This window comes from Thunnus albacares, chromosome 15, assembly GCF_914725855.1.
Source record: "Thunnus albacares chromosome 15, fThuAlb1.1, whole genome shotgun sequence".
Classification (NCBI taxonomy): domain Eukaryota; kingdom Metazoa; phylum Chordata; class Actinopteri; order Scombriformes; family Scombridae; genus Thunnus; species Thunnus albacares.
In genome coordinates, this window is record NC_058120.1 from 22,342,806 (window position 1) to 22,369,614 (window position 26,809).

The 26,809-nt window shown below is 37.1% G+C and overlaps 2 protein-coding genes across 2 annotated transcripts; one reads left to right on the forward strand and one right to left on the reverse strand.

Annotated features, from left to right (window-relative positions):
- Window positions 1-41: 41 nt before the first annotated feature.
- On the forward strand, window positions 42-10,154 carry LOC122997960 (zinc transporter 2-like). The gene is made up of 7 exons (XM_044374385.1): window positions 42-235; window positions 2,220-2,366; window positions 4,087-4,240; window positions 4,331-4,553; window positions 6,098-6,203; window positions 6,316-6,450; window positions 7,750-10,154. The coding sequence occupies exons 1-7, from the start codon at window positions 139-141 to the stop codon at window positions 7,890-7,892; spliced, it is 1,005 nt and encodes a 334-aa protein (XP_044230320.1). The 5' UTR covers window positions 42-138; the 3' UTR covers window positions 7,893-10,154.
- coq8ab (coenzyme Q8A, genome duplicate b) lies at window positions 9,446-25,339 on the reverse strand. Its single transcript, XM_044374321.1, has 15 exons — window positions 25,079-25,339; window positions 24,589-24,745; window positions 22,940-23,236; window positions 22,761-22,827; window positions 21,081-21,149; window positions 19,516-19,641; window positions 16,794-16,879; window positions 16,571-16,711; window positions 16,399-16,480; window positions 16,151-16,244; window positions 13,615-13,756; window positions 13,179-13,286; window positions 13,018-13,083; window positions 12,251-12,337; window positions 9,446-10,615 (listed from the first exon to the last, which is right to left on the reverse strand). The coding sequence occupies exons 2-15, from the start codon at window positions 24,724-24,726 to the stop codon at window positions 10,322-10,324; spliced, it is 1,797 nt and encodes a 598-aa protein (XP_044230256.1). The 5' UTR covers window positions 24,727-24,745; window positions 25,079-25,339; the 3' UTR covers window positions 9,446-10,321.
- Between the last annotated feature and the right edge of the window lie 1,470 nt (window positions 25,340-26,809).

Below are 26,809 nucleotides of genomic sequence, written 5' to 3' on the forward strand. Positions count from 1 at the left end.
CAGTTTTCTCCAGATTGTGTTTTCTGTCTTAGGTTAAGCTCTCCAGAGGAAAGATATTCAGACTCAGAGGTCAGCGAAGATGCCTCCAGCGTGGACGGCCTGTGGCAGCAGGAGCGTCTCTGCCATGAAACGGACGTGATGTCGAAGGCTGAAGGTGACGAGAGGCGTTTGGCCAGGAGGAAGCTCGTCATCGCCTGCGCCATCAGCCTCGTCTTCATGACCGGAGAGGTGATTGGTAAGAAGAAAGGTCAAAACGAGTTTCACCTGCCACGGTGCTCAAATGTGTCTTAACTTTATGATCAGACAGTTTAAAGATGTTTCCTGATTGTCCCTTAATTATTTATAATATCTTAAATTGTAAATGTGAATTCTTTGGGCAGGTAGGCGATGAAAAGTGATCCTGGTTGATGTTTGTAATGTGTTGTAGTACAAGTCAGTGGTGGAATTTAGTACATTTACTCAATTTATAGGTATTTTTTGCTTATTCGTTTACTTCTCTACATTTCAGAGGGAATTGTTGCACTTTTTACTCCACTGCATTGATCTGTCAGATATAGTTACTTTGCAGATTCAGCTTTTTCATACAAAACACATGATTAACTTATAAGATTTCATCATTTCTATAGACGAGAGTGCCAAAAAACCTTTAAAATAACATCATAACATAATAATAATAACATACTGTTGGTAAAATTAGCTTCACTGTGATGAAACCTTTGAAAAACGCTTCATACATGTTGAATCAGTCATAAAGTGCCCATTATGCAAAATGGTGTCATAAAGACACCATTTTGCATAATGGGCACTTTTGCTTTTGATACTTAAAGTACATTTAGCTGATACTACATTTGTACTTCTTATTGTAAAACTTTGAATGCAGGACTTATTATTTTATACTGTATCATTGCTACTTTTACTTATATACTCAGGTGTCATAATTAACACCAATTAGTGACAAATATTCAGGTTATATCCTCACTATTTAAAAATTTATTTAACCTTTATTTAACAGTGAGTATTTTATCAGCATTTGTCAGTGTCCTGGCCAAGAGAGGCAGCGATATCAACAAGAAATAACACGAAATATGCAACAAAATCAAACAGAAATGTGATTATAAAGTCATAAGGTCTCTAATACAATCAAAATCCTATTTCAATGAATCGACAATCAAATTTCTCGCCTCAAATGTTTTTAGTGTACATTTGTGTACCGTTTGGCTGTAATTTGAGAAAGTTTGTGACGTGGCTGCCATCTTGGAAACGGATGCGGCGGACACGGGGGGACGCACACGCGCTAACCTGCACGCGCGGCCGGACCGGCTACCAAAACAAAGAACAGAGAAGCTCGGATTACAACACACACAGAGGGATTATGACTTCATTCTCTGTCTCAAGTCGCCATTACTTCTCTACATCTTTACATAGCAAATAGTTGTTTGCTGACATCCAGTGAGGCTGAATGTCATTTGTTGCACCTTTAAAGCAACCCAAGAGCTGTCTGAAACCATAAAAATATATAAGACTAATCTAACAATAACGACAACAAGGCTGACACATCTAGATTTTAAAATACCCCAAAATATCTGCAGCCAAATATAATCTAAAAAACTTTAAATCTAATTGCAGAACATGCTTAAAAGAAATGTATTTGAACTAGTTCAGTGCACTTTGAGAAAAGAGCTGTTCACATGTTTTGTGGAATAAATTCACAGAGTTAAGATGGTTGTGTGACAGTGACCACCTGAACCAAGTACACAAAGAACAATGATGTCTGAGCTCTTAACTGTTTGTAATCTGCTCTGCAAGGCAGCACATTTCAACAACAAGGCAATTCAAAGGGCTTCACATAGAGCATAAAAGACATCAAGACAGGATATAAAAGCAACACAAGGCAGCGTAAAAATACATTTAAATACAATTTAAAAAGTGTTAGAATAAAGGCGTCATGATAGAAGACGATGCATGCATGTACAGTACATCAATGTGGTCAAGTAAAGGCAAAAAGTGGATGAAATAAGCTTTATTTAAAAGGAGAAGCTTTTGATTTTAAGGTTTAAAATCCCTTTTAATCACTTTGACGCTGCCTAATTGTTTGAAGTGGGCTAAACAAACTTTTAATTACAAATAATCTGACTGCAACTAATGTCTCCAGTTCTGTCGTAACGTGGCACACACACCTGTTTCTTCTGCCAGTCTTCAGGGATTTGTCTTCTGTGCAGGTGGATACGCTGCTCGCAGTCTGGCCATCATGACAGACGCGGCGCATCTTCTGACTGATTTTGGCAGCATCATGATCAGCATCTTCTCTCTGTGGATCTCATCCAGGCCTCGCACGCAGACCATGACATTCGGGTGGCATCGAGCAGGTGAGATGAAAATAACTCGAAAAATATGTTGCGTAGATCATATTTACATATATATCAATGAACGCTGAGGTATCACTTGTGCCTCCATATTGTTTGTACTGATATGTTAATCTAAACAAGACAAGGTCAAAACCTCGTATATGGCTGGACCCTGTGTGGTCAATGTTACAGGGACAGTCAGCGGTAGTGTCTATGATCTGAATTCCTGGATATTTAATGTTCATCTGCAATTTTTTAAGTCAAAAAAAAGGTTATAAATGCAGTTGCAAGAACAATATTTTCCACTCATATCTTGGGATGTTTGATTTGAAAGAGAACTAATTTTAATTCTAATTATAACTTTTCTAATTATCTGTTAAACTCCCTCTGCTCTGTCATCTGTTTCAGTCTATGGATGTCTCTCGTTTTTCACTTGATCTTGGGCTTTAACTATGCTCTCTCTCTCTCCCTCTATGCACCTTTTTTCTGCCTTTTTCCCTGTCAATGATCATGGAGGCTACGGTGGAAACAGCATTTTGGTTGCAAATTCAGGAGGCTTATCTCCACCTGGTTACTGCAGTTAGAATCAAATCTAAAGCACCTGCAGAGCAGCGGCCCCACACTAAACTGATATAACAGCTACATGAGTCGCATGTTTTACCTGCAAGACTCGTGTTTTAATGCTGCTCATGGTTTTTGATGTGAAAATGTCAGAGAATTAAAAAGCTTGCATCCTGGTATTAGTTCAGTTATGAAATCCAGACGCATCACGGAGCGTCTCTCCTGCCGGCTGCTGCCAGCCGGAGAGTCGATCACACTGGACGGTGGAGGAGGAGACGGTAGAGATGCGGGTACGTGTCCAGAGCTGAGAGCATCACAGCTTGAAGCAGGAAACACAGTCACTCTGCGTCGCTGCTGTCCTCTGCTTCCATCATCTCGCGACAATTTATTTCAACCAATGAGGAAACTCCAACACTGGTGACGGCCAACCAATGGTATAACTTCATCACTCACTCATGGACAACCGTGGTTATAGGTCTGGTCCATGACCGGTCCACCCAAAAAAGTTTTGTTTTACATTCTTTCCAATTTTTAGGATTTTTCTCAACATTTGCCCCGAGCTTAACTTCAGCCTGTTTGGTTTTGGTTTAAACAAACTCTCCGTTTAACTGTTCAGTTCATTTAGGCCGATTTGAAAGCTGTCGATCGAACTAAATGACCAAACTGAGACCAAAGTGAGGTTCAGTCTAGTTCCAAGCAGACTGTAGTGCATTTGTTTGTGGTGTGACAATAGGATTTTGTGAAAGTAGACATGATTTCTTTTCTTTTTGCTATTCAGAATCTTGACTTCTATTGTGGATCTCTGAAAGAGGGAGAGCTCGTCTTACTGTCCCTCAGTTTATAATCAGCATTAAAGGAAACTTTGATTTTACTGTCAGGAACCCTAAACTATCACTGCCATCTTATAAATTGCTCACAAATGTATATTTATATAAGTACATAAGTTTTTATGGTGTATTTTTGTTTCTTTTTATACACTAACTATAAATATGTACTGTATGTATTTGTATTTAATTATTTTATCCTGCTTTTCTTTAAATGTGTTTCCTATTTTCCACATTTTCAACTTGACTGTAATCTCTGCTTCTACACGAGTGTATTATGAATCTAGTTCATCAGTTCTGTTACTGTATTTTTTATATAAATTACTTTGTGACTCTCTTGACTCTGTTTTAAACAGAGATTCTGGGTATGCTGCTGTCAGTTGTGTCTATCTGGGCTGTGACGGCAGTTCTGGTCTTGTCAGCCATACAGAGGATCATGGATGGAGACTACGACATCGACAGTCAGATCATGCTCATAACCTCGGGCTGTGCTGTGGGGGTCAACGTCCTGTGAGTATGATGAGCTCGCTACCCGTGTTTGTCAGGATTATTTTAGCTTTGACTCTTCTAAAAAATAGTTTGGACTTATGTTTTATTTAGGATGGTCCTGATCCTCCATCAGTCTGGCGCCTCACACGGCCACAGCCACGGGTTTCCCAGCAGCCGGCCGCAGAGGGACAAAGAACGTCAGGAGCGCAGCCACACTCATAGCCACGCTCACAGCCACGGCAACGCCAGCGTGAAGGCCGCCTTCATCCACGTGGTGGGAGACCTGCTGCAGAGTCTCGGGGTCCTGCTGGCTGCCACCATCATCCACTTCTGGGTCAGTGTCAACAAAAACCGAAAAAATATATATTTTCCTTTTTGTGAACAAAAGACCAAAACCAACACTGACTAACAAGTATTTTCTGTGCATCCAAAGCCTCACATGTCTTATTCTTCTGTGCCGTAGAGCTCCAAAACACGTCACTGAGCCACACTGTTGCTCATGTTTCTGCATTACGATGAACATGTGGTTAATTTTAGTCAATGGGCACTCACCAGGGCCTCGTTCTTCAAATGTGGCTTTACTAAACTAAACTAAACTAAACTAAACTAATCCTGTTAATTCTCATCTAGCTCATTTGTTGATTTTTGAATGCAGTTTGAGGATTGATTTGTTAATCCTGGTTGAAACCATGATCACCACTCATATGATTGGCTGATCGTGTAATTGCTGTTACATGCGGTAGGTGTCTTGGTAACCCTCCCAGCATGCACTGGGGCAATAGATTCATGGACATGTCTCATTTTAGTCTTTGTTTTGTCTTTGTTTTTCTTTCTTGTTACTGCTGGTATTTTGTGTTTCTACTGTCTCCACTCTTTCATCACTGTTAAACACTCAGATATTACCAGTGAATGTGGTCAGACTGCAAGTAATTTATTAAAAAAAATCTCAAAAAGCAAGTTTTAAGTGCACGAACATGCTTCAACAAAGAGTTATTTTAACAATCAGAATCTTTTAGTTGAGTTTATGTCTTTTTCTCAGAGCATCCCAAACTAAATTTGGATTGGTTCTTTTTTTTTTTTTTTTTTTAACAAACTTTTACTTGTAATATATTTTTATTGTTTATTAATAAAGGTAACTTTTCATTATAAAATTAATATGTGATTATTACACCAGCTGATCGTAATGTTGTGTCAATAACCTGCATGTTCTCATCTAAAATCATAATTTCTTTCCATTATAAATCTAAGAAAGTGAGACATGTGTATCTGAAAATGGGCAGGTTGCTATGACAACAGTTCCAGATTAATTTAAAGCAGCTTTGAAGAACCAAAAAAATCCAGACTCATGCAAAAATCATCAATATTCTAATCTGGAGAAGTCGGTTACCCACATACAAAGAAGAACGAGGCCCAGAGCACCAAATGTGTGCAGAATTAGTCCACATCTGAAAATAGTCCCCAACAAAATGTACTCCTGGTTTAGGACATTATTTAGCCTTTCTTTAAGAATTTAACTATATAATTGTGACCTGTTTTTTAAAGAATCTTGTCTTTAATTGGAACAAAAGCTTGAGATTTGTTGACATTAAGAAAAACGTAGATTAACGCCAACCTAATCCTTCAAATGCTCTTCATTCACTTCACTCACTTAAAAGAAGAAAATTAGGAGAGAAAAAGACATAAATCTACTGTTTGTGCCTTTAATTTCCTGGAACTGGGTGCAAAGCAGAAAGCACAGAGGGACAAACAATGTGAGTTAAACTGGATGCATTATTGGCATGTTTACAGTATCAACAGGTGGAGTTGGTACAGCCTTCAGCACACCTTAAAGCTCTATTGTGTGGTTTATTATTTGTCTTTAACTTTATTTCCTCACAGCCTGAATATAAAGTAGCGGATCCGATTTGCACGTTCCTGTTCTCGGTCCTGGTTCTTGGGACAACAATTCCAGTCACAAAGGATGTTTTCAGAATACTGCTGGAGGGTAAATATAACCTACGCCTGCAAGTGCCATTATATATATATTTGTTTTATAATTAAGTGAATAAAGTTTATGAGTTACTGGTAGTGAGTGGCATCTTTTTGTTTTCCCACAGGCACTCCTCAGGACATTAACCTCAACGCCGTGCGAGAGCTGCTGCTGTCGGTGAGAGGAGTCGTAGCTGCTCACAGTCTGCACATGTGGAGCCTCAACATGACTCATTCTTTACTTTCCGTGCACGTGGTCACAGGTAAAATCAACACAGCTAATCTCTACGACACACAGGTCCACCGCCATCCAGTCGGAGTAGAGAGGGTGTGAAGCACAGCAACAGCAGCAAATAAATAAGTCCAGTAGATGATCCTGAAGTTTAATATCTTTGTAGATTTCTATCACAAGCTGTCTGTCCCTTAAGTACGAACAGAGATATGAAAGAAATCTCTTGAAATACTTTAAAATAAGAATATAAATTGATAAATATATCTGGCAAAATCCAAGGCTATTTTCAATTCTACCGTAAAATGTAAATTATCTCCATGCTTACTGTTTACTTTAGCCTTATTTTAATATTGTTGTGTTTTTAATGTTGTTTTATCCTTTACCTGATTTAGTTTTTTTATCTGCAACTTTTTATGCTGCCAACTTGTGTCCTTTGCAAACAAGGTTTCCAATAAAGGTTAAATGAAATTAAAAAAATACATAAAATTTACTCAGTTATATTGAACATAACCATATCAGGGTCAAAATCAGTTCCAGTTTAGCCTGAAGCTGAAGTCAAACATGAGATTGCAATCTTATTGATAGCCAAAATCATAATAATAAACAAACTACTGCTGCAAGTAACAATTATTTTCATTATCGATTAATCTGCCGTCGTTTTGTCTATTAAATGTCAGATAGTGAAAAATGCTCGTTATGATTTCTAGCCAGCTCATGGTGACGTCTTCAAATGTCTTGTTTTGTCTGAACAGTCCGAAATCCAAAGATATTCAGCGTACTGTCATATATGCCGCAGAAAAACTTCAAATCCTCATATTTGAGAAGCTGCAAACCATCAAATTTTAAGCATTTTTGCTTAAAAAAATGACAAAAATGATTACCTGATTATGAAAATAGTTGCAGATTCATTTTCTTTTAATCGACTAATCGATTAATTGACTAATCGTTGCAGCTCTAAAACAAACGAAGGCAAGGCAAGTTTATTTAAATAGCACATTTCAACAGCAAGGCAATTCAAAGTGCAAGACAAAATGTAAAAGCAACACAAGGCAATATATAACAAGATATTTAAATACAATTTAAATTTAAATACAATTAAAAAGTGTTAAATTGGAAATAAAAATAAGCTAAAATAACAGATGCTAACAGAACTAACAGCTTTAAGAAGTGTGAGGTCCATTAGTCCTGAATATAGGCCCAGGTTGTTAAAAACGTGGTGTGGAAACCAGACAACGCTGTAGAAAATACTGATTATATACAAATTGCATCTGTGTGATAAATATAACTATAAACTGTAACTTTAAGAATATGTTTTTATTTGTGTCCTCAGAGGAAGATGCTGATCCGCAGATCGTCCTCACGAAGGCAACGAAGCTTCTGCGCTCTGAGTTTAGTTTCACCAGCATCACGATCCAAGTGGAGAACGTCAGGACCGCCGCTCACAGCGCCGTGACCTCACAGACTGAACGATGACTGTGGAAAGAGACACGTAGCTGAAAGGTTTACACACTTTTTAAAGTTAAAATATGAAACAGAGGATCCCCAACTCAGGTGACAAGTTGCTGGCGCATGTCTGACCAGCTGCTGTAGGGCTACAGCTTTTACATTTCGGGAGTTTGGGACACTGGTTTCATCATGTTTTATTGCTGATCAAACTGAACCTCACTTTGCATTACTTTGGAAAAATGTATTGTTTGTATTCACTGAATATGACAGGAGTCTCTGGTCTCAGCTTTATCTATTAATTTGTTTATTATTTTCAAATTTTACAGTCACAAATCAAAGCAAATCTTAAGCAAAAAGCCAAACTTTCCAGAGCTGATTGTCCATATCAAACAATACATTTCTTCTATATCTGAATGTACGAACAAAAAAAAAGCCGTTAAAACTCCTGTAAGCTTTACAAGATATTTATTTAACTATTTCTTTTTCTTTTATTTAAGCCTCTATTCCTCCTGGCGTGTTTATAGACACAAGTTGTTTACACACAAGGTGCTGGTGTCTATATGTTGCTTTGTAACCGACAGCTGGGACATTACGTAGCCTTCCGATCCATCTTTAAACAACTTTAAAAGGTACACGATGCAGGATTTTCCTAAAAAAACAAAAGTAATCCCTCTCAATCATCACTTATGACCCACTAGAAGTGTGTGGCGGTGTATCTGCCTGTATTTTTTGTCGCTCAAACTGGTGGGAAAACTCTAAAACACTAGTTTTTACCTGCTGCAACAGGGTTTACCCAAAACTATCTGCCTGGGATGATAAAATGTTTGTCGGGGTCAAAACAAACGTTTAAATCAAATATTTACAACCTGTGTCAGTCGGTGCCTCGGCTCGCCAGCTAGTGTGTTAATAATAAGTCTGTGGACATTTTGATTTTAAATGTTGGTTTCAGCACAGACAGCATGAAAATAAAACCCCTTTAAAAGCTACCCCACTGCTGGATAACATAAATATTTTGTTTTGTGTTTTAATATGTCAAATCACAGAGTAACGTACGAGGTACTGACATCACAAACGGGAGATAAATTGCAACAAATATTTGTAATGTGTCTCCTTAGCGTGAGTTGACTTTATTGCAACAAGAACATAAATTAATCCTGTTGTTACAGTATAAACATGGTTTATATGCTTGTAATATTTTTTAAATTAAAATAAATCACATTAATATAAACCCTTTCTCTCAGATTCAATATGCTCAGAGGAACCTGTACTGTTAAATGTTAATGTATTAAACTGAAATCTCAGTTGAAGCATCAACAAGACACTTACTACAGAAACAAAGAGACTAAATAACTTAATCTGATTCTCTTCATTGTTAGTTTGGAATTTGGTTTCATTAATTTATGTATTTACAGGTATTTCCCTAATTTTTACACAACAGATTGTATTCATGCTTTTATATTCATTATTGGTTTGGTGAAAACTACCTTGCTGCCACAAAAAAGTCTTCAGTTGGCTTCTACTCAGAAATTTGGGGACCTCTGTAACTTAACTGTGTATTTAAAAAGCATCAGAAAGTCAGATTTGTCTTCAAAAGTATTTTTATTACTGGAGATGTAGGTACAAATACAGTATCCAAAAGTAACAAATACCTCCCTGTCTCATATTTCAATATACTGGTGTAGCCCTTATTTAAACATTTAATAGAAAGTCATCCTTCTCTGCACAGATCTGAACTGTCAAACAATCACTTATGTTTTGTACATGCGTAAATTAAAGTTTCATACGACTAGACACAAAATATTTGGGACGGGTTGATAATATTCTCAGCACATCCAAAGTTTTCTAATTAACAAACTTCACTGAAATATTTCAAATATTTTCTTGAGCCCTTTGTTCTACAGTTAAATAATAATAATAATAATCTGCATTTTCATTTGAAGAAATACACTCAGTCTATAAACTTTGGTGCTGAGTTTAACACATTTAGTTGATTTTTTTTGCAGCATCAATATCAATTTATTAATCTGACAATCCTAGTCTGATGGAATACAGTCCCTCAAACCATTACAGGCACATAATTGTACAGGTTTGCACAACAAATAAATTCAAACAATACGTACAAATAACCTTCACTCATTATCTTGAAAAGCAATGCGCATGTTAGTCTGGATGTGAGTCCTGGTCAAGACGAGTGATGGAATATAAAGCACACAAATGGTTCTTGATTGGCAGACATTATTCTCAAAGATTTTGTGTACTGATAAGTTACTTAACGATGAGTCAGTAGTGCAGAATGCTGTAAAAACACAGAACTAGGTAACATCAGGTCATTATATGGTCAAAGTTGCCCTCATGTATCTTCACAGGTAAGAATGTGTAAGTTAAATTGTTCAACATACCACAAACAATGCAAGAAAATCCCAGTTCTAACATGCTTCGGCAACACAAGTCTTCAGCTAGTGCGTCGACTCGGGGCGTCCGTCCTTCCAGTAGTTGGCGTAAGCTTTCTGGAACATGTTTTTGCAGGGAATTTTAGCTTTGAGTTTGGAGCAGATGAGAAAGGAGCCGCCCATCTTGCGGTGGAGGGAGTAGGTCTCCTCGGGAGGCGGCGTGAGTCGCTCTCTCAGCATCACGGGGATGAGGCTGTGGATGCGCTCGGTGGTGCTCTGCGCTCCGAAGTTGAAGGGCTCCTCGGAGGAGAAGGCCTCACCGAGGATCATCACCGCGTCCACGTGGGCGTTCTCCATCGCCTTACGACAGGAAAGCAGCAGTTAATCAACAGGCTTTAAAGGAGCAACCAGCATGAATTCGACAACTATATATCGATCTCTCGCTTTAAGCAATTTATCAGATTTCCAACATCTCCCTCTGGAACACAACTTACACGTACTGTAAGCAGTAGCTCTCCAAGACCTGTAAACATACTTTGGTGTATAAATTAGGTGGAATTCCCCTTTAATAGCATTTTCAACTGCATATGCTGTAAATGCAGTAGTGGTGGAAGAAATACTTGCATCCTTTACTCAAGTAAAAGTAGTAATTTTACAGTGTAAAAATACTCTGTTCTGCATTCAAAATTTTAATAATGTAAAAGTACAATAGTATTCTAAGAAAAATGTACTTATGCAGAATAGCCCCTCTATGAATATTATATTATCAAATTATTAGATTATTATTGTTGAGGAATTAATGTGTTTAAGCAACCAGATGTAACTGGTCATGGTGGTAATAATGTTTTACGACTTTGTATACTGGTGGGTAGTTTAGTTTATATAGAAGCATCATTTCTTATGAGCTGATCATATGTTTAGTATGTAAAAATCTTAATCTATAAAGTAACTACAACTCAAATATTAGGGTAAAAAGTACAATATTTGCTTCTGAAATGTAGTAGAATAGAAGGAAGTATCAAATGGAAACAATCAAGTAAAGTACAAGTACCTCCATTTGTACTAAAGCACAGTACTTCACAGAGTAAATGTACTTCCACCACTGTGTGTATGAATCATCAGCACTCATATACATAGAAGATATTAGATACTTAAGTTGTTTGGAGTTTATAAGCAGTTTTCTTTGAATTAGCGGTTCCATTTAAATCCAAGTAAATATTCATTAATTATTGATTTATTATTAGAAACATTATTCTCCGTAAAATTTCACATTTTTGACTAAAAGACTGTTATGCTACCAATTAATTGAAATTACTTAACTGGAAGTATACCAATTTATAACTGTCTCTGTTTTACAATTAGTTTTTATAATTAGTAGCAAAATTATTCTTCCCAGGAAACTTCCTAGAAATTATTGGGAATTTACAAATCAACCAAAAATGCAAATGACTGTATGTAGCTTGTTGACCAATAAATTTACATCTCCAGTAAACATTTCTCTTGTATTTCTTTACAGACTTTATGATTTGTTATTTATGGTGAAAGGAAGAGAGGCCGGGCTCACATAAGAGGAAATAATTGTCAATGTTGTTGTAATTCTGTCTAGTCACCAGTAGAGGTTAATAAAGGTCATAGACATACTTAATAATAAATAAATGTTATTTAAAGTGATTAGACACTTTGTTAGTTATTTTTTTATTTAATCATTACTAAATAATTAACAACTTGTATTTGTCAGTGATAACTGCCTTCTGTATCCGTCACAATGCTGATAGTTTGCAGGTCATTTCACAGATTAATTCCTCGTCCCTGTATGAACATGTGCTGATTAATAACGAATAGTAAAATAAAAAAATGCAGTTGACTGCAGTCAATAAACTAAGGTAACTAGGAGAGAAATCAATACATGACTACTACTTAATAGTTATTCTTTAACTAATCTCACTGTGATTACACTGTTTTGTGAGGAAAGCTTCAGTATTTCTGTTTTTTTACCTTTGACTCGAATCCTGTGAGGAACTTCATGTCTCTGGATCTCTGCAGGACGCCTTCTCTGTTCTGATTTGCAGCTGAATTAATAATCTGAGGTGACAAATGAAGGGCTATTTAGTAAATACAGCACATTATGGGTCACTAAATGTGTAAAACAGTCACATTTTTCATTTCATAGGATGTTTTTGAGATGTTGGCATGATGAATTTGATGCAGTAAAATGATTTTCTTACAGCAGCATATTGCTGTCACCACACCAAAAATGTATTTTCTTAAGTTTCTTGTTAAAAAGTTTCTCATTTTAATGAAATCTTTTTCATGTTATGACATATTTTCTCATTATTGATTCATACCAAATTTTTCAGTTTTTACCAGTAACTTTTCTTGTAAAAACATTATATGTCGGATAGATAATACTTTAGCCGTTACTCATCCCAAGCATCAAATAAAACTTGTAAAGTAAACCAATATTTGTCAAATTTTCAACATTTTTTTTCCAATGTAGGCTAAAATGTCTTTTCTTTAGGTATTCTTATTCTTATCTTATTCTCATTTTAACAACATATGGAAGTTTCTTGTTTTAATAATGTACCAACTTGTCATGTTATATAAGAAAAGTTGTTTTACTGCAATTTAATGATGTTTCTTGTACAAAATAAACAATTTGGTGTATGGCAATGAGAAAATATGTCATAATAACACAAAAAAACCTGAGCAAATGTTTTATCATATTTTGTAACTGAAAATTTCACATCTCTACAATTTCTCACCTCAATGTAAGTATCAGTGAAGCTCTTATCAAATCCACGTGTTGCTCCAAAATCTAACAGTGCGACCTGAAGGCAAAGAAACACAACGACAGACCTCAGTGAGAAGAAGAAACATCAAATATATCTATTGAGTGCATGTTGAGCGACTGAGGTGAACTGACCTTGTGAGCTTGTGGATCAAAGAAGAAGTTGGACCAGTTCGGATCAGTCTGCATGTATCTGAACTCAAAAAGCTCCCTCAAGCATAATATCAAGATTTGCTCACAAATCTGGCAGAAGCAGAGAAGAAAAAGGAAAGAACAAAAGGATTGTTTGAGATAAAGTTGATATACAGTTTCAGTGCTTTTTAAAAAGTACTGCTCTCTGTGTTATTATGACATAAAAATTACACTAAAATGTTGACGAGTAAAAAACAATGAGCAAAAATAATCTCCATGATGTGCCGACATGACTCTGGAGTTTCAAAAGGTGGCATGTTTGTTTTTTGGCACATCACTTTGAACACCTCCAAAGCCGGTGACATCTTGGCAGGGCGCAGGTGTAAATTGTACTGTGTTGGTGTAGAGTTCACGGCGGTGTGAAGCTCTGCAGGCATACCTCATTCCTGAGTTCCTGAGAGAGGTCAGTGGCCTGGTCCAGAGGGAAACCTGGAACCAGCGTTGTGGTGAGGACGTGCTGGCTGCTCAGCTCGTCAATCACGTCGGGAACATAGAAGAACGGGTGATCCTTCAACAGCTCTCTGGGACACAAACACAGGAAAAGTTTTTTAAAACGGATTAAAAATGTCAACAGCAGGGAGCATGCTGGCAGCTGAATGGTTCCTGCACATGCCACATAACTTCAACATCCCTGCTTTGATTCCAGCTGGGGACCTTTGTTGCATGTCATACCTATCTCTCTCTCCCAATGTTTCCTGTCTGCCTCTTCCCTGCCCACTATCCAATAAAGGCTAAAATGCCCCCACCCCCCCAAAAAAACATGTCAACAGCAAAGAACTATCTTGGTACACAGAGGCTTGGGATTAAATAGCTTTAAGGTCAAATTTTGTTGATTATCTGGAGAATTGGACTGTGTTGCACCAGCTGTTTGTAAATCCATTGCTAAATTTCTTAGTAGCTACTAGCTAGTTTCAAACTACAGATTTACTAAATCAGGTTGCACCAGTAAAACTTAAGAAACGTCTTAGCTAGTAAACACTTTTGTAATGTATAAATCAGTTGCTGGGAAACACCCGCAGCACTGTCCAATAAGAAGCAGCAACCTACAGTATGTAAACAGAAAGTCACTGTTAGCATCACAAACTGTAACATAACGTCCAAAAATAACAGTTTTAGGTGCCAAAAGATAAAATAAACTTTACCAACAATCTTTTGTGAATGTAGGTCTGACATTTGTTTTATTTCTATCTACATACATGGAGAAGTATGTGTGCTTTGGAATTAGTATTCATGCAGTTTACAGTTAAAGGCAAATATCCGATCATGCTAACCTAGCTAATGTTATTTGGTAATTTAGTCTGATGTTATTGGCATAAAGTTTTGTAATTTGAGATATGTTGTGTTTTATCAGTGAAATATTAAGTTTCAGGTCAGATATGTCAACCATATTCCATATTAACTCCTTTACGCTTAAATCTAAATCAGCTAGCTTACGCGACTGTTATACTTGGCAGGTAGTCAGTGTAAAGTTTTAGTAACAACTCGTCTCTGAGAACTAGTTTGTTTGGTGCAACTGGATTTAATTTAGTGATGCGTAAATCTGCACTTAGTATTCATTTACGTTATAACAAGGCTAAATTTGAACTAACGAACAGCAGCTGATGTGAAGCCAGGAGGCTTTTAGCTCACACATTAACATCAACAGAGGTTAGTGTATCTTTATTAGGTTACGTTATCTTTAATGTCTCACTAGGGGTCATTTGTTTTGCTGCCAGGGTTCACATGAAGACAGAATACAGAAGGACATCGACATATCAACACAATAAATCACAGAACTAAAAGCGGACTCATTAAATATAATGACCTCTAAGTTTTATAGTCATACTTTGTAGTTTTTAAAAGTAGTTTTAGAGTCATTCCTGATGTTCTTTGTGCGTATTTATTTATTCTCTTCTGTGGACAATAAATTTAAATTTGATTTGATGAATAAATATTAAAAATGACAGCACAGCCTATTTACAACTGGCAATATTTGGGTTTTTATCATTATGATGCTATAACTAAATGTTCTACAGCTCAACATTGCTGTTGAGCTTATTTGTTGTCTGGAAGGTCTTTCCAGGAAAAACCTCTTCGGGCATGAAAGGAAGTGAAACCTTTTACATGTTTTGGACAACAGCAGATTGTTTGAAATAAAAACAAAAAATACTTAGTAGTGAAAATGAGTGGTGGTAGCTACTATGCCTAAATGCACAATGAAAATAGTGGCATCTACAAAAGCACAACTTCATCAACAGAAAATCCAAGGAAAACATGTCAGTACTGGATACACTGTTTGATTCACAAACACCATAGCAAAAACCCCCCTAAGTTAGGACCAAAGATTAACAAAAAACAAAACAGACCACGCAGAAGACGACTTTAGGCTTAAAACTGTATGAGGTGAAATTAACGTCATAATCCATAACATTACAACTAAGATTTGAAGGTAAAAGGAAAAAACAGTTTTTAAAGTATGAACTGTGGATGTGAAGCTGAAAAATAGGATTTAAAGATGTGAATGTTTGAAATATTTGCTTCACCCGATTTTAACTACATTTTTAATGTTATAAATCTGTGTATTCATAGTTTTGAAACTTGCTTGGCAAAGATTCAACAGAGTGAAGCAATTATTTCACACATTCAAATCTTATGTTCATATCTTTAAATCCTGTTTTTCAGTTTTACAATCTCAGTTTAAACCTTCATTCAATCTTTCAAATCTCAGTTTTAATGTTATGGATTACGACACTATTTTATCCTCATACAGTTTTAGGTGTAAAGTTGTCCTCTGCGTGATCCTTTTTGTTTTTGTATCAATCTTTGGTGCAAACTGGTGCTTCAAATAAAACTGGTGCATTAAATGTGAAACACTGACTTTGACCTGTTACATGCAGTGTGGTTTCATGTTGTAATAATAAGTGTGAACAACTCACTGGAATTTTTTGGCACATTTCGCCTCTCTTATGTAATCGCACTCAAGCGCCAGCTCACGGCTCATGACCTCAATAAGGTGCTCAGGAAACAGACCTGTACAGGGAGGACAAATGAGGAAAAAGCTGAAAATCATGACATTCAAACTGCTGGTGCAGGTTAGTATATTGACAATAGTGGAGGTTACAAACGTCAGACAATAGCAGCTGTTATCTTAAATATGATAAAAAAAAACCTCCAACAATGTTACCTTCAGGCAGCGCGTTGCTTAAACTCAGAGCGGTCATGATATTATTCACGTCACTGTCAATACTCTTGGCAACTCCAGGGTACTGAAAGGAAAGATTTGATTGTGTGTGTAATTTTTAATTTGCTGTATTTTGTCACAGTTACGTATCTCTCTGCACACAGTCCTCTCTCACCTGAATCTTCATGGCGACCTCTCTGCCATCCTTCAGCCTCGCTAAATGCACCTGACCGATCGACGCGGCTGCAAACGGCTTCTCCTCAAAGTACTCCAGTTTGTCCCTCCAGTTTGGGCCGAGGTCACTGCTGATGGCTTTCTGCAGAGAAAAAGTAGAGAAATTGTCTTACCTATGAAACCTACAGAGTTTGCGTTGTTTACTTCAGCTCTTCATACTGTACCATCATCTGTTTAGTGGGCATGAAGTCTGCACTCTGTCGAACACGCTCGAAGATTTTGGCCAACTGGGGGTTGATAAAGGCGTCATCTGAAAGAGAAGAAGAAGAGACACTGAGTGAAACATGATGGTTTGTAATGTAAGATCAGTGATTTTGGAGTTTTATTCATTTAAGTCTCTGCAATTTATGTGTCAATCTTTTTAAAAATCTGTCTCTTGCAAATCCGCCAATTTTATGGAAGTACAATACTTAATTGCTTGAGAAGCCCTTTAAGAGTTTAAAGGACGGGTTCACAATTTTTCAAGTATGTCTTTAAACAGGTGCCCACACGAACACTGAAATACTTTTTTCTTGCTGTAATCATTCTCCTGTTCATACTGACCATTAGAAGATCCCTTCATAATGCACTTACAATGTAAGTGATCAAAATCCACAGTCCTGCTTCTGTGTGAAAATGTATTTAAAAGTTTATCTGAAGCTATGAAGCTTCAGTCGTCCACACGAGTCAAATCAAGCAAATATCTTTAAATGTTACAGTCTTTTTAGTGCCAAAGTTCCTCTTTTTGTTGCTATACTTCCACTGCAGCTCAACAGAGAAACACAAAGAGGGAATGAACTTTATCTTACCTTTATCACTTAAAAACTCAGATAATCTGCTTCATCAGGACTGTTTTTTTGTCACATTTGATTGACTGTGACCAAACAACCAACTGTTACCAGATTCTGATTCAAATGTTGCAAAATTATGTGACATAACTGTTACAAAAATCAGAATTATACTGTGATTAGATGTCTTAAAACCTTACTATGTGCGTACTCTTGTTTTTGCATGTCATGATGAATGTTGCTGTTTTGCTCTGCAAAGTTGCAGAAACAGCAAACGTAGCAGCTAAGATTAACAACGGGAGACTAGTACATGCATTAGAGGAGGTCAGGTGGGAGTAAAGGTCAGAGACAGGTCAGAAGGGTGTTATCTTGAAGTAGGGACCTACAGCTGGACAACCAATTAGACAAATGAGAAAATGTCATGACGTTATTTGTGGAGTATATCTGTAAACATTAGAGACGCCCATTTGTAAGGTATATAAACCAACTGTGAATGTTCTGAGACCAGCCTTTTTCTCTGTAACCCTGTTTGTGAGTTGCACAGTGAAACGCTCCTTCTTGTACAAGAAAATAAATTTGACTTAAACCTTGATACTTCGGATCCAATCTCCATTATTTAAAGGTCATTGAGAAGAAATTCTTTTAACAATAACCTTCTTCTAAACGAGTCCCTCTCACTTCCAACCAGAAAGAAGAGCACAGAAGAAAAACAAAATTACTGAAATCACTGGAGTGAAATAACCACAACTGTTCTAACTTTTGCAGAAAATTGTGTAATCAAGTAGAACTCAATGACTCATAATAAGAAGCTTGCGCTGTTGCTACTTTACCAACGAGGTCCTGATGTAACAAAAGGACAAATGTGAAAATGCAACTCTGCAACTCTGAGATGACTAACTGGAAGAATCTTCTTTATTTCACAAACATGTTTCAGCACAGGGCCTTTATCCTCCATTAGGGAGATTAAAGTGCTTAGAAACCCCCCCCCCCAGAGATTCTAACATCTACAATAACAATTATTTTCATTAACAATTAATCTGTTGATTATTTTCTCATTTGGCCTATAAAATTACAAATTCCTACAGCCAAAGATGACGTCTTCAAATGACTTATTTTGTCTAAAATAGTCCAAAACTCAAAGATATTCAGTTTAATATCACATCAAAGGAAAGCAGAACAGATTCACAAATGAGAGGCTGAAACTAGATATATATATATACTTCCGGATTCATTGTGTGTTTGATCACCTAATCGATTTAGTGACTAAATGCTTCAGCTCTTCTGCATCTGTTGATGAAGACCACGTGATACGATCAAAAGCCCTAGAACAGCTATTAAATGGACCATGAGGTTAGATAACTGCTGTTTTTCCCCCCAAGGTCAAGAGTGAACTTTGAAACTCAGCATTGATACAGATATCTGATCATGAAACCTTGTAATTTTGTTGAATGACAACTAGGAAATAGAAAGAATCATGTGAAAGTGACTAAAAATATTTTTTACTGAGCAGTATATAGAATACATTTGATTCGGATAGATCAAAAAGGCTTTGTAACTGTTATTAAATGACCTTCTGGGTTTTTGAAAGATCGCCAGAGATTTATCTTCCAGAAAAAACAAACACTGAGCTCCGTTGACTTGACAGTCATGATCATACAGGTACAAACTGGGGCTGCGGAGATCTGGCAGTAAAACAACACTGTAAGTGTTCTGTTTTAAGTCAACAGACCTCAGTGTCAATTTAGCCCCTGCTGCCAACAATAGCTCGACTGGAATGGCACTTATTGTGTTCAGCTGGCCCGGGGTTTATTTTAGGTGATGACATTTCCCTGTTGGTAAAAGGATCTTGTTTGTTTGCTTGTGAGTCTGATACAGAAACATGATGAGTTCTTGTTGGGAAGCTGAAGCACCAGTTTACCATCTGTATTTGGTCTTTATTTATACACTGATGCATGTGGGTTTACTGTCTATAACATGCCTCAGCAGTGTGTCTGAGGTCCTGATGTCCTTGTGTCATATCATTTCAGTTTGTTTCTGCATCACTGACGATGAATCCCTGCACGTGTTTGTGGTGATTAATATAATTTAGATTCATCTGAGTATATTTAATTGACATCACCTTGAATACTGAGCATCTGTCCAAGTTTCAGTGCGGCGCCTCGAACTTTGCAGAGCGTCCGGACGATTCTTTCAGCGTTGGCTTCAGACAGGAAGGCACTTGAATCCAGTATGGATTTTTTAACACCTAAAAAACAAACATATCATTCAGTACAAATAAGATAAAATAAGGTCTACAGCGAAATGTCAGTGTAGTAGTGAACAAGGTATTAAATTAGCACCAGCCATATGTTGGTAAAATATGCAAGTGGCTGGTAGATTTGCTTCACTCATCAGCCAAAAAAATCTATAATAATCTATTGAGTGGCTGGTAAAATTTGTACATTCAGTAGCCATTTGGCCAGTGGACAAAGTTAATTTTGCACCCTGGTAGTGAAAGATGACATTAACCACTAATAGAAAGCAAAGGACCTTCCTTTAACTTCTTTCTTTCATTCATGCATTTAGTGGCAATGAAAACATTTGACTGAATTATTCTGGCTCAGAAATCATTTGATTCTATGATATATGTAAAATACACTTTCTATGAAACAATCATATATTACAGACTCTGAATAAGGCTGAGTATCATCTGATTTTAATACTGAACTGGGTTGCACCAGCTAAAAAAAAAATAAAAAAAAATCATAAATCCATCAAGTTGCCTGTAAAGTTCTTACTAAATACTGACTAGTTTCATAAGTGAGAATACTGAATCAATCAATCAATAGTAAACACTTAATGTTTACATTGGTTGCTAGGAAACACCTGTAGTAAGAGGCAACCAACTATGTAAACAGGAAGTCACTGTAGCACCATGAGCTGTAATATAACCTCCGATAAGAATTTTAAGAGCCAAAAGATGAAATAAACTGTCAACTCTTTCTGAACGTACAAATGTGACTTTGTTATATTTATATCTGCACACATCATATTATAACGACTTATGATCAGCTGGTGCAACCGGCTCCTTGTGCCAATATGAAAACAGACAAAACATTTTTCAATACCTCAGACTGAGGAATATAAAATGTATTTCTATTAAAACCTTTTTTTTCTCAGTAACAAAATAAGCGAAACCTCTCAACTGCATCAGGGTTTAAATGACTCCTAAAACAAAGAGGCTTTACAACAATGAGCAAAATTATTGTTTGAATTAGGAGCTCACTAATCAAAGAACAAGACATCAGGAGCATTTCATGACAACAGTCGGCGCTCGACAGTTTTCTGCACTCTGGGTTTGTGACACATTTCCGTTGATACACAAAAAGTATTCACGTTTAATACCGAGCCCTAGCTTTGATATGTTTATACTGTATGTTAACTATTCTGAGTCTAATTACAGGGCCCACTTAGGCTGATTACCAAAGCTAATGAGGATCCTTTTGTTTACATAGTGATCATGAATTTGAAGCTAATTCCACTGTCAAATGATATGTAAAGCTAAAATGTAAACTGAGTTGCTTTAGAGGAGTATCAACAGCCTTTTTTGACATCCCAATACACATAAATACCACGTTATTCTTCATAGTGAACTCTATTAACCCCTCAAGCCACCGATAAAACAAAAAATCCTCCTCTTATCACCTTCTTGAGGTTTGAAACTCTTCTTGGCCACTTCAGCGATCGCTCCGATGCCGAGTCCAACCGCCAGACCTGCCAAAAAAGAAATTAATAATATAAAGAGATCAATTCACAAACTTTTATCTGGAAAGACTGGCCCTGTTTGAAAAGTAAAGTAAAACATTATCAGCCTCTAGAGCAAAGCAGTGGCGATTGTTATTTCATGAATGCCCAGAGCCTTACCCTTACCGATGCCCTACTCTGCATCAGATAACAAACTGCTGCGTGATAACAGCAATCAGTGACCAGAGGTGGGTTTAATGTTTCAAGGCAACATTTTAAGAGCCCTTGAGAGCTCAGGGGCAAATTTAGGCCAAGAAAGAAGTGAATAAATCTCTGATACAACTGTAAGTGTGCTACCCTTTGATGAGATAGTTGATGACATGTTTTATATGTTAGCTGGACTCTCTGGCGTCTCCCTCAAACATCTTCTCAGCTATTGATACTCTGTCATTCCAGTCCCTGCGAAGGAGCACATCAACACCTTCCTACGTCTGACCCCGGCTCTGCAAAACTCTCTCAACTAAATCTAAAATTAAACCTTTACTGCTCAAACACTTCAGTGTGAAGGGAAGAAATAACAATGAACAACAACTCTACTTGTTAAACTAATCAAAAGAGACTTATATAAAAAAGGGAAATGTTCTGACTTCTTCTTGTTAGCAGCACAGATTGTTCACCACATTACATCAACTCCGCGGTGGTGAAATCCTGCAGAGCGACTTGTTAGGCTCACATGAGCCCTTGCTACTCTGCAGGAAGTGCCAACACCGTCAATGTCATTTGCACAACTTGTTTGCACAACTCATGTCGGAAATAGTTGTGAGTTAGCCGAGAAAATGCCAGCGTCCATTTAGGATTATTGACATTATCTGGAGCTAATGCTGTCGATGCTTTAAATTCAGATTCTGGGTCACTGCAAGTCAGCTCAACATTAAGCTGGTTCAGACAAACATACACAGTAGGACTGCAACTAATCATTGTTTTTAGTATTGATTAATCTGCTTATTGTCTTCTCGATTAATTGATTGGTCTATTAAATGTCCATTGCAATTTCCCAGATCCAAGGTGACAAATTTAAATAGCTTTTTTTGTCTAATCAATTATCCAGTTTACTGTCATAGACAATAAGCAATAATCACATTTAAGAAGCTGGAACCAATTCATTACTATTCATTATTAAACTTCATTGATTTATCGACTGTCAAAATTGTTGCAGATTAATTTTCTTTCAATCAACTTCAACTGACAAAATACTTCTTCTGAAAATGAAAAAATGAACTAAACTTAAAGATAAAATAAACCAAAGATTGTCTCTAAAAGCTAAATGTCAAAAAGTCAGCACCACTCTACTTCACATTCATACAAGATCACACCTTCACAGAAGTCTTGCAGCTGCCCGGTAAACTAATATTGATACACAGCCCTGCTAACAAAGCACCTATCAAACGCCTTGCTGAAGGGCACATCGGCAGGAGCTGCTGAAAGGATTTATGTATCAAATATTTACTTTTAAAATGGCACAGATTTCTGCTGCAGATCTGAGGAATCCAACTAAAAACCTGATGGTCAGTAAGAATAATGATGTTACTCTTCTTCAGCTGTGATCTGAAACAGGAAGAGGAAACAAATCAATAACCGTACCTCCAAAATTCACCAGTCTTCCTATCCGTGTGACTGGCACCTTCCTCTCTCTGGCTCTTTCACTGAGCTGAAATATAAAAATAGATGAAGGAAAAAAGATAAATATGCAGTTTTAAACTAACAGCCGCATGCTCTTGATTAATAATTTTCACAAACAAAAAAGGTTTAAGAGTGTTTACCACTTGTTTATGTTGCTTGACGTCTGTTTTCTTAGTGTTTCTTGCTTTATCAATGTCCTCCGATGTCAGCCGCCCCACTGTGGAGTTGTCCTGGTTGAACAGCCTTGTTTGTGCAGAAAACAGCTGGCTCGACTTGAGCCGCTTCGTACCGGTTCTCCCGCTGCACGTCCCCTGACCGCCGCTATTTACAGTTCCAGTGAAACAGGCGCTGAAACCAGCTCCCATGGTCGAATATCTGTGAAACTGTGCTGCTGAGGCTCTGTGGACGCAGACTGGCTGATGTTTGTCGAACGTCTCCTGGATGAACAAAACATAGAAGTAGGTGTGAAGGTTTTTGGCTGATCTACACAACATGACAATACTCAAAGCTGGATTACCAAACGGGCAAAGAGGGCAGCTGCATTGTGAACCAAGACCCCCAACCAGGACCCCGAAAGCCCCAAGTTTACTCCATATCAAGTGGTTATACGTACTGTAGTTTGATTAACTGTACATTTATTTAGATATTTTTATCACTAAAGGATCATATCAACTAATAAAATGTCCTTCATTACCTAATCTTGTGGAGTGACCCTGTGTTAAAACCTAGTTTAAGACCTTTTTAACTTTTTAATTAATTCTAGTGTTACTGGAAAATGAACAAAACATGTAAAACATAATTTTCTGCCGACTGTCTCTATTTCTCTCCTCCCTACATCTGTTTTCGCAAGAATCTCTGTAATAGTTACACATGAATCTGCATTTCCTTTTTGATTAATCCATGAATCATTTGGTCTGAAAAATGTCAGAAAATGTTCATCAGAATTTACCAGATATAGCAGATATTCAGTCTACTACAGAATGCTAAGAAAACCATCAAATATCAACATTTGAGACATATTTCACTGATTAATTCGACCCACAGTCCAAAACACAGAAGATGTTAAGTTTACTATCATAAAAGATGAAATAAATAACCTCATTTAGATAATATGGAACTGCCTAAAGATGCAGTTTACCTGAAAATGTGTGTTTAAAGGCATTTTAGTGCCCTACGATTGTCTAAATCAGTGGTTGGGAGTCATAAGATGATTAATGGGAAAATAAATTATTAAAAAAAACACTGTTCAGCTAGAAAATCTTTCTATAATCTTTGCTTTTTTCTGAAATATGGGATAGTTTTACCTCTTCTGGCCTCTAAAAGTTATTAAAATAAAAAAACTGATAAGTTTCAAGAATAAAATCACTCTTTTATGGACACATGGAAGCTATGACAAGGGGTCACAAGTAGAAAATGCTTCATTTTAAGGTGTCAAAAGCCAGAAAAGGTTGAGAACTAATGGTCTAAATGTTGTTTTGGAGGATTAACTTCCCAACAAAGAAGAAACTTCAGAGGAAAAAACTCCACATTTGTCATATAGGAGCTGTTTTTGGCATTAAAATACGACTATCAGTCATAGAAAATTCATTATCAGGTGAATCCTTCACTGACTGAGCTTCTCCTTCCTGCAGTTTCTATTCCAGCATCATCATCCTCATTGGTCACTATTGTTGTGGTGTTGATGAGGTGACGGAGGCAGAGACAGACAGAAAGTATCTGGGTTACATGTCTGTGAAACTCTATCCGTCTCCGCAGCAGCGTGACGGCCACATCACGGCTGACTGCTCACCCTTGCTGATCCGGCAGCGTGATGGAAGTTTGCCAGCAGCCTCTGGTTCCCGGAGGAGGGGAGGCCGCCTGGTGGGGCTCTGCTGGCCGCCTGCTTCATCCAGGCCAGACCCCTCCAGACCACTGAGTCACCTGTCATGGTGTTTCCCTGGTTGGACCTGCACAGCCAGGAATAACATAGTCACTGTACAACAGGTTGTTTTTAGGCTCTGAGCTGAGATGGGATGGATGAGTTTGTCCATCAGCTTGTGTTCCCATGCTGGTGGGATAAAGCTTTGGAAAAAACAACCTAATCAAATACTGATAAAAGTGTAATATTAACTTGGCTGGCTGAGTGATAAGAGAGCAGAAAAGGCAAAAACATGAAAATTGAAAAGTTTTTAAAACAAACCTGAGAAAATAAACAATTATTTAAAGGATTTTATAGCTGATTAGAGTTACAATGAATCATGAATAAAGGTGACAGAGAGGGAAATTCAACTTGTACTCACCAACAGAAGCTCTACAGTCCTCTCAGCTCAGAGAGCATGAAGTGAATGAGCATTTTATGCGTCCGCAGCACAAAGTAGACGTTCACCTTGATTTGACTTGACACAATTTCTTGTAAACACCTCAACTCCAGCGCCAAGGCGGACGACACGCTGAAGGACATGCAGATTTTCCCCCGAGGCGACCCCGGGGGATGTCGACCAAACACGGGCCAATGAGGCAAAGTTCAGCCGCAGCTCCGACTATCAACAAAGCTCCGGACTGGCCGGACGGACTGTCAGTCGCTTCACGGAGAGCGTGTCAAGTCTGACGTGTCCGCTGAGGGCGGTCCGTGAAGTGGACACATGCTGCGTTCATGAGCCACCCAACAAAATCCGGATTTTTCAGTGAACACACAAGTTTGTAATTATAACTTGTACTAAAGTAAAAAATAAATATATTTTGATAAGGAAGTAAAAGTGACATTAATTTATTATAATAGTACTTAAAAGTTGTGTGTAACAAAAGTAAAAGTAAGCAGTACTTTGACAACATTGATAATGAACAAAACATTAAATATAGTAAATTTAGTAAAATTAATTGTAATGTACTCAAATGTTATTTTAAGTTATGAAGTATAAATTAATTTTAAAGTTAAAAGTCATACATAAATAATAATACAAAACACTACTTACTGTAAAACAAAGACCAAATTGTTTACAACTGTTAACAGCTTTTCCTTTCTTTGATTTACAGAATTTTCTTCTCATTTTATATTTATATGTCAGTCACTTGTGTAAATATGCTGTATACTTGTGTGTTCTGTGTGAACAGTGTGAAAAACTAACATAATGTTGGTCTCAAAAAACAGTTTAACAGTTTAAATTTTGTATGTTAAAGTCTTTAAAAATAAAACTATACACTTTAGATTGTTTGAATTTATTTGGCAACAAGTAAAAAAGCTCATGTGGTTGATTGAAACACAATCAAAGTAGCTTAAAAAGTTGACTTTCAAAATTCAAACATATTGAATTTCATTATTAAATAACTGGATTAAAAAGTTCCTAAAAATAATTACTGAGTTTGTCATGTATTACTGCTCCTTCTACTTGGTTACTTTACACCACTGGAGTTCTTGAAAGCTTATACGGGTATTTTAAGACCATAGTTGCCAGTAATTATTAGGGGAGCATGTGTTCACTATCTTTACCCCTTGTAAGGTTGGAAAAGCTTCAGAGACACTATTTAAATGTTCATGTGGTAATAAAACTTTCTACTGACACAATGACACAATGTTGTAACAGCTTCTAAAGGCAGGGGAACCACTAAAACATTTAAATAAATGCTTTAATCTAACTCTAGAAGTCAAAAGTCGGAGCTTATGAGGAGCACTTGAAAGCAGCAATACCTCATACAACTGTGAAGTGACACTGATCCCAGGGCCATTAAAGTTTGGCCACTGCAGCTGATGTTAAGTGAGTGATGAATCACCTTTTAATTCTGGATAAAGAGCAACATCATTGAAATAAATAAATAAATAGAAGTGACTCACTTGTGATGCTGCTGCTGCTCTGCTGAGAACAGCTGCTGGTGGACGTGAAGATGAAAACATTTGATGAATGTTTCAATGAGTTACAGTATGTGTGACCATGACTGATGTCAGTAAGCTGCTGCATCTGTTATGTGACAAGGTGTTTATGAAATGTTGGATGTTTCAGATGCATCATGATCATGAAAAAAATACAAACTGTGTG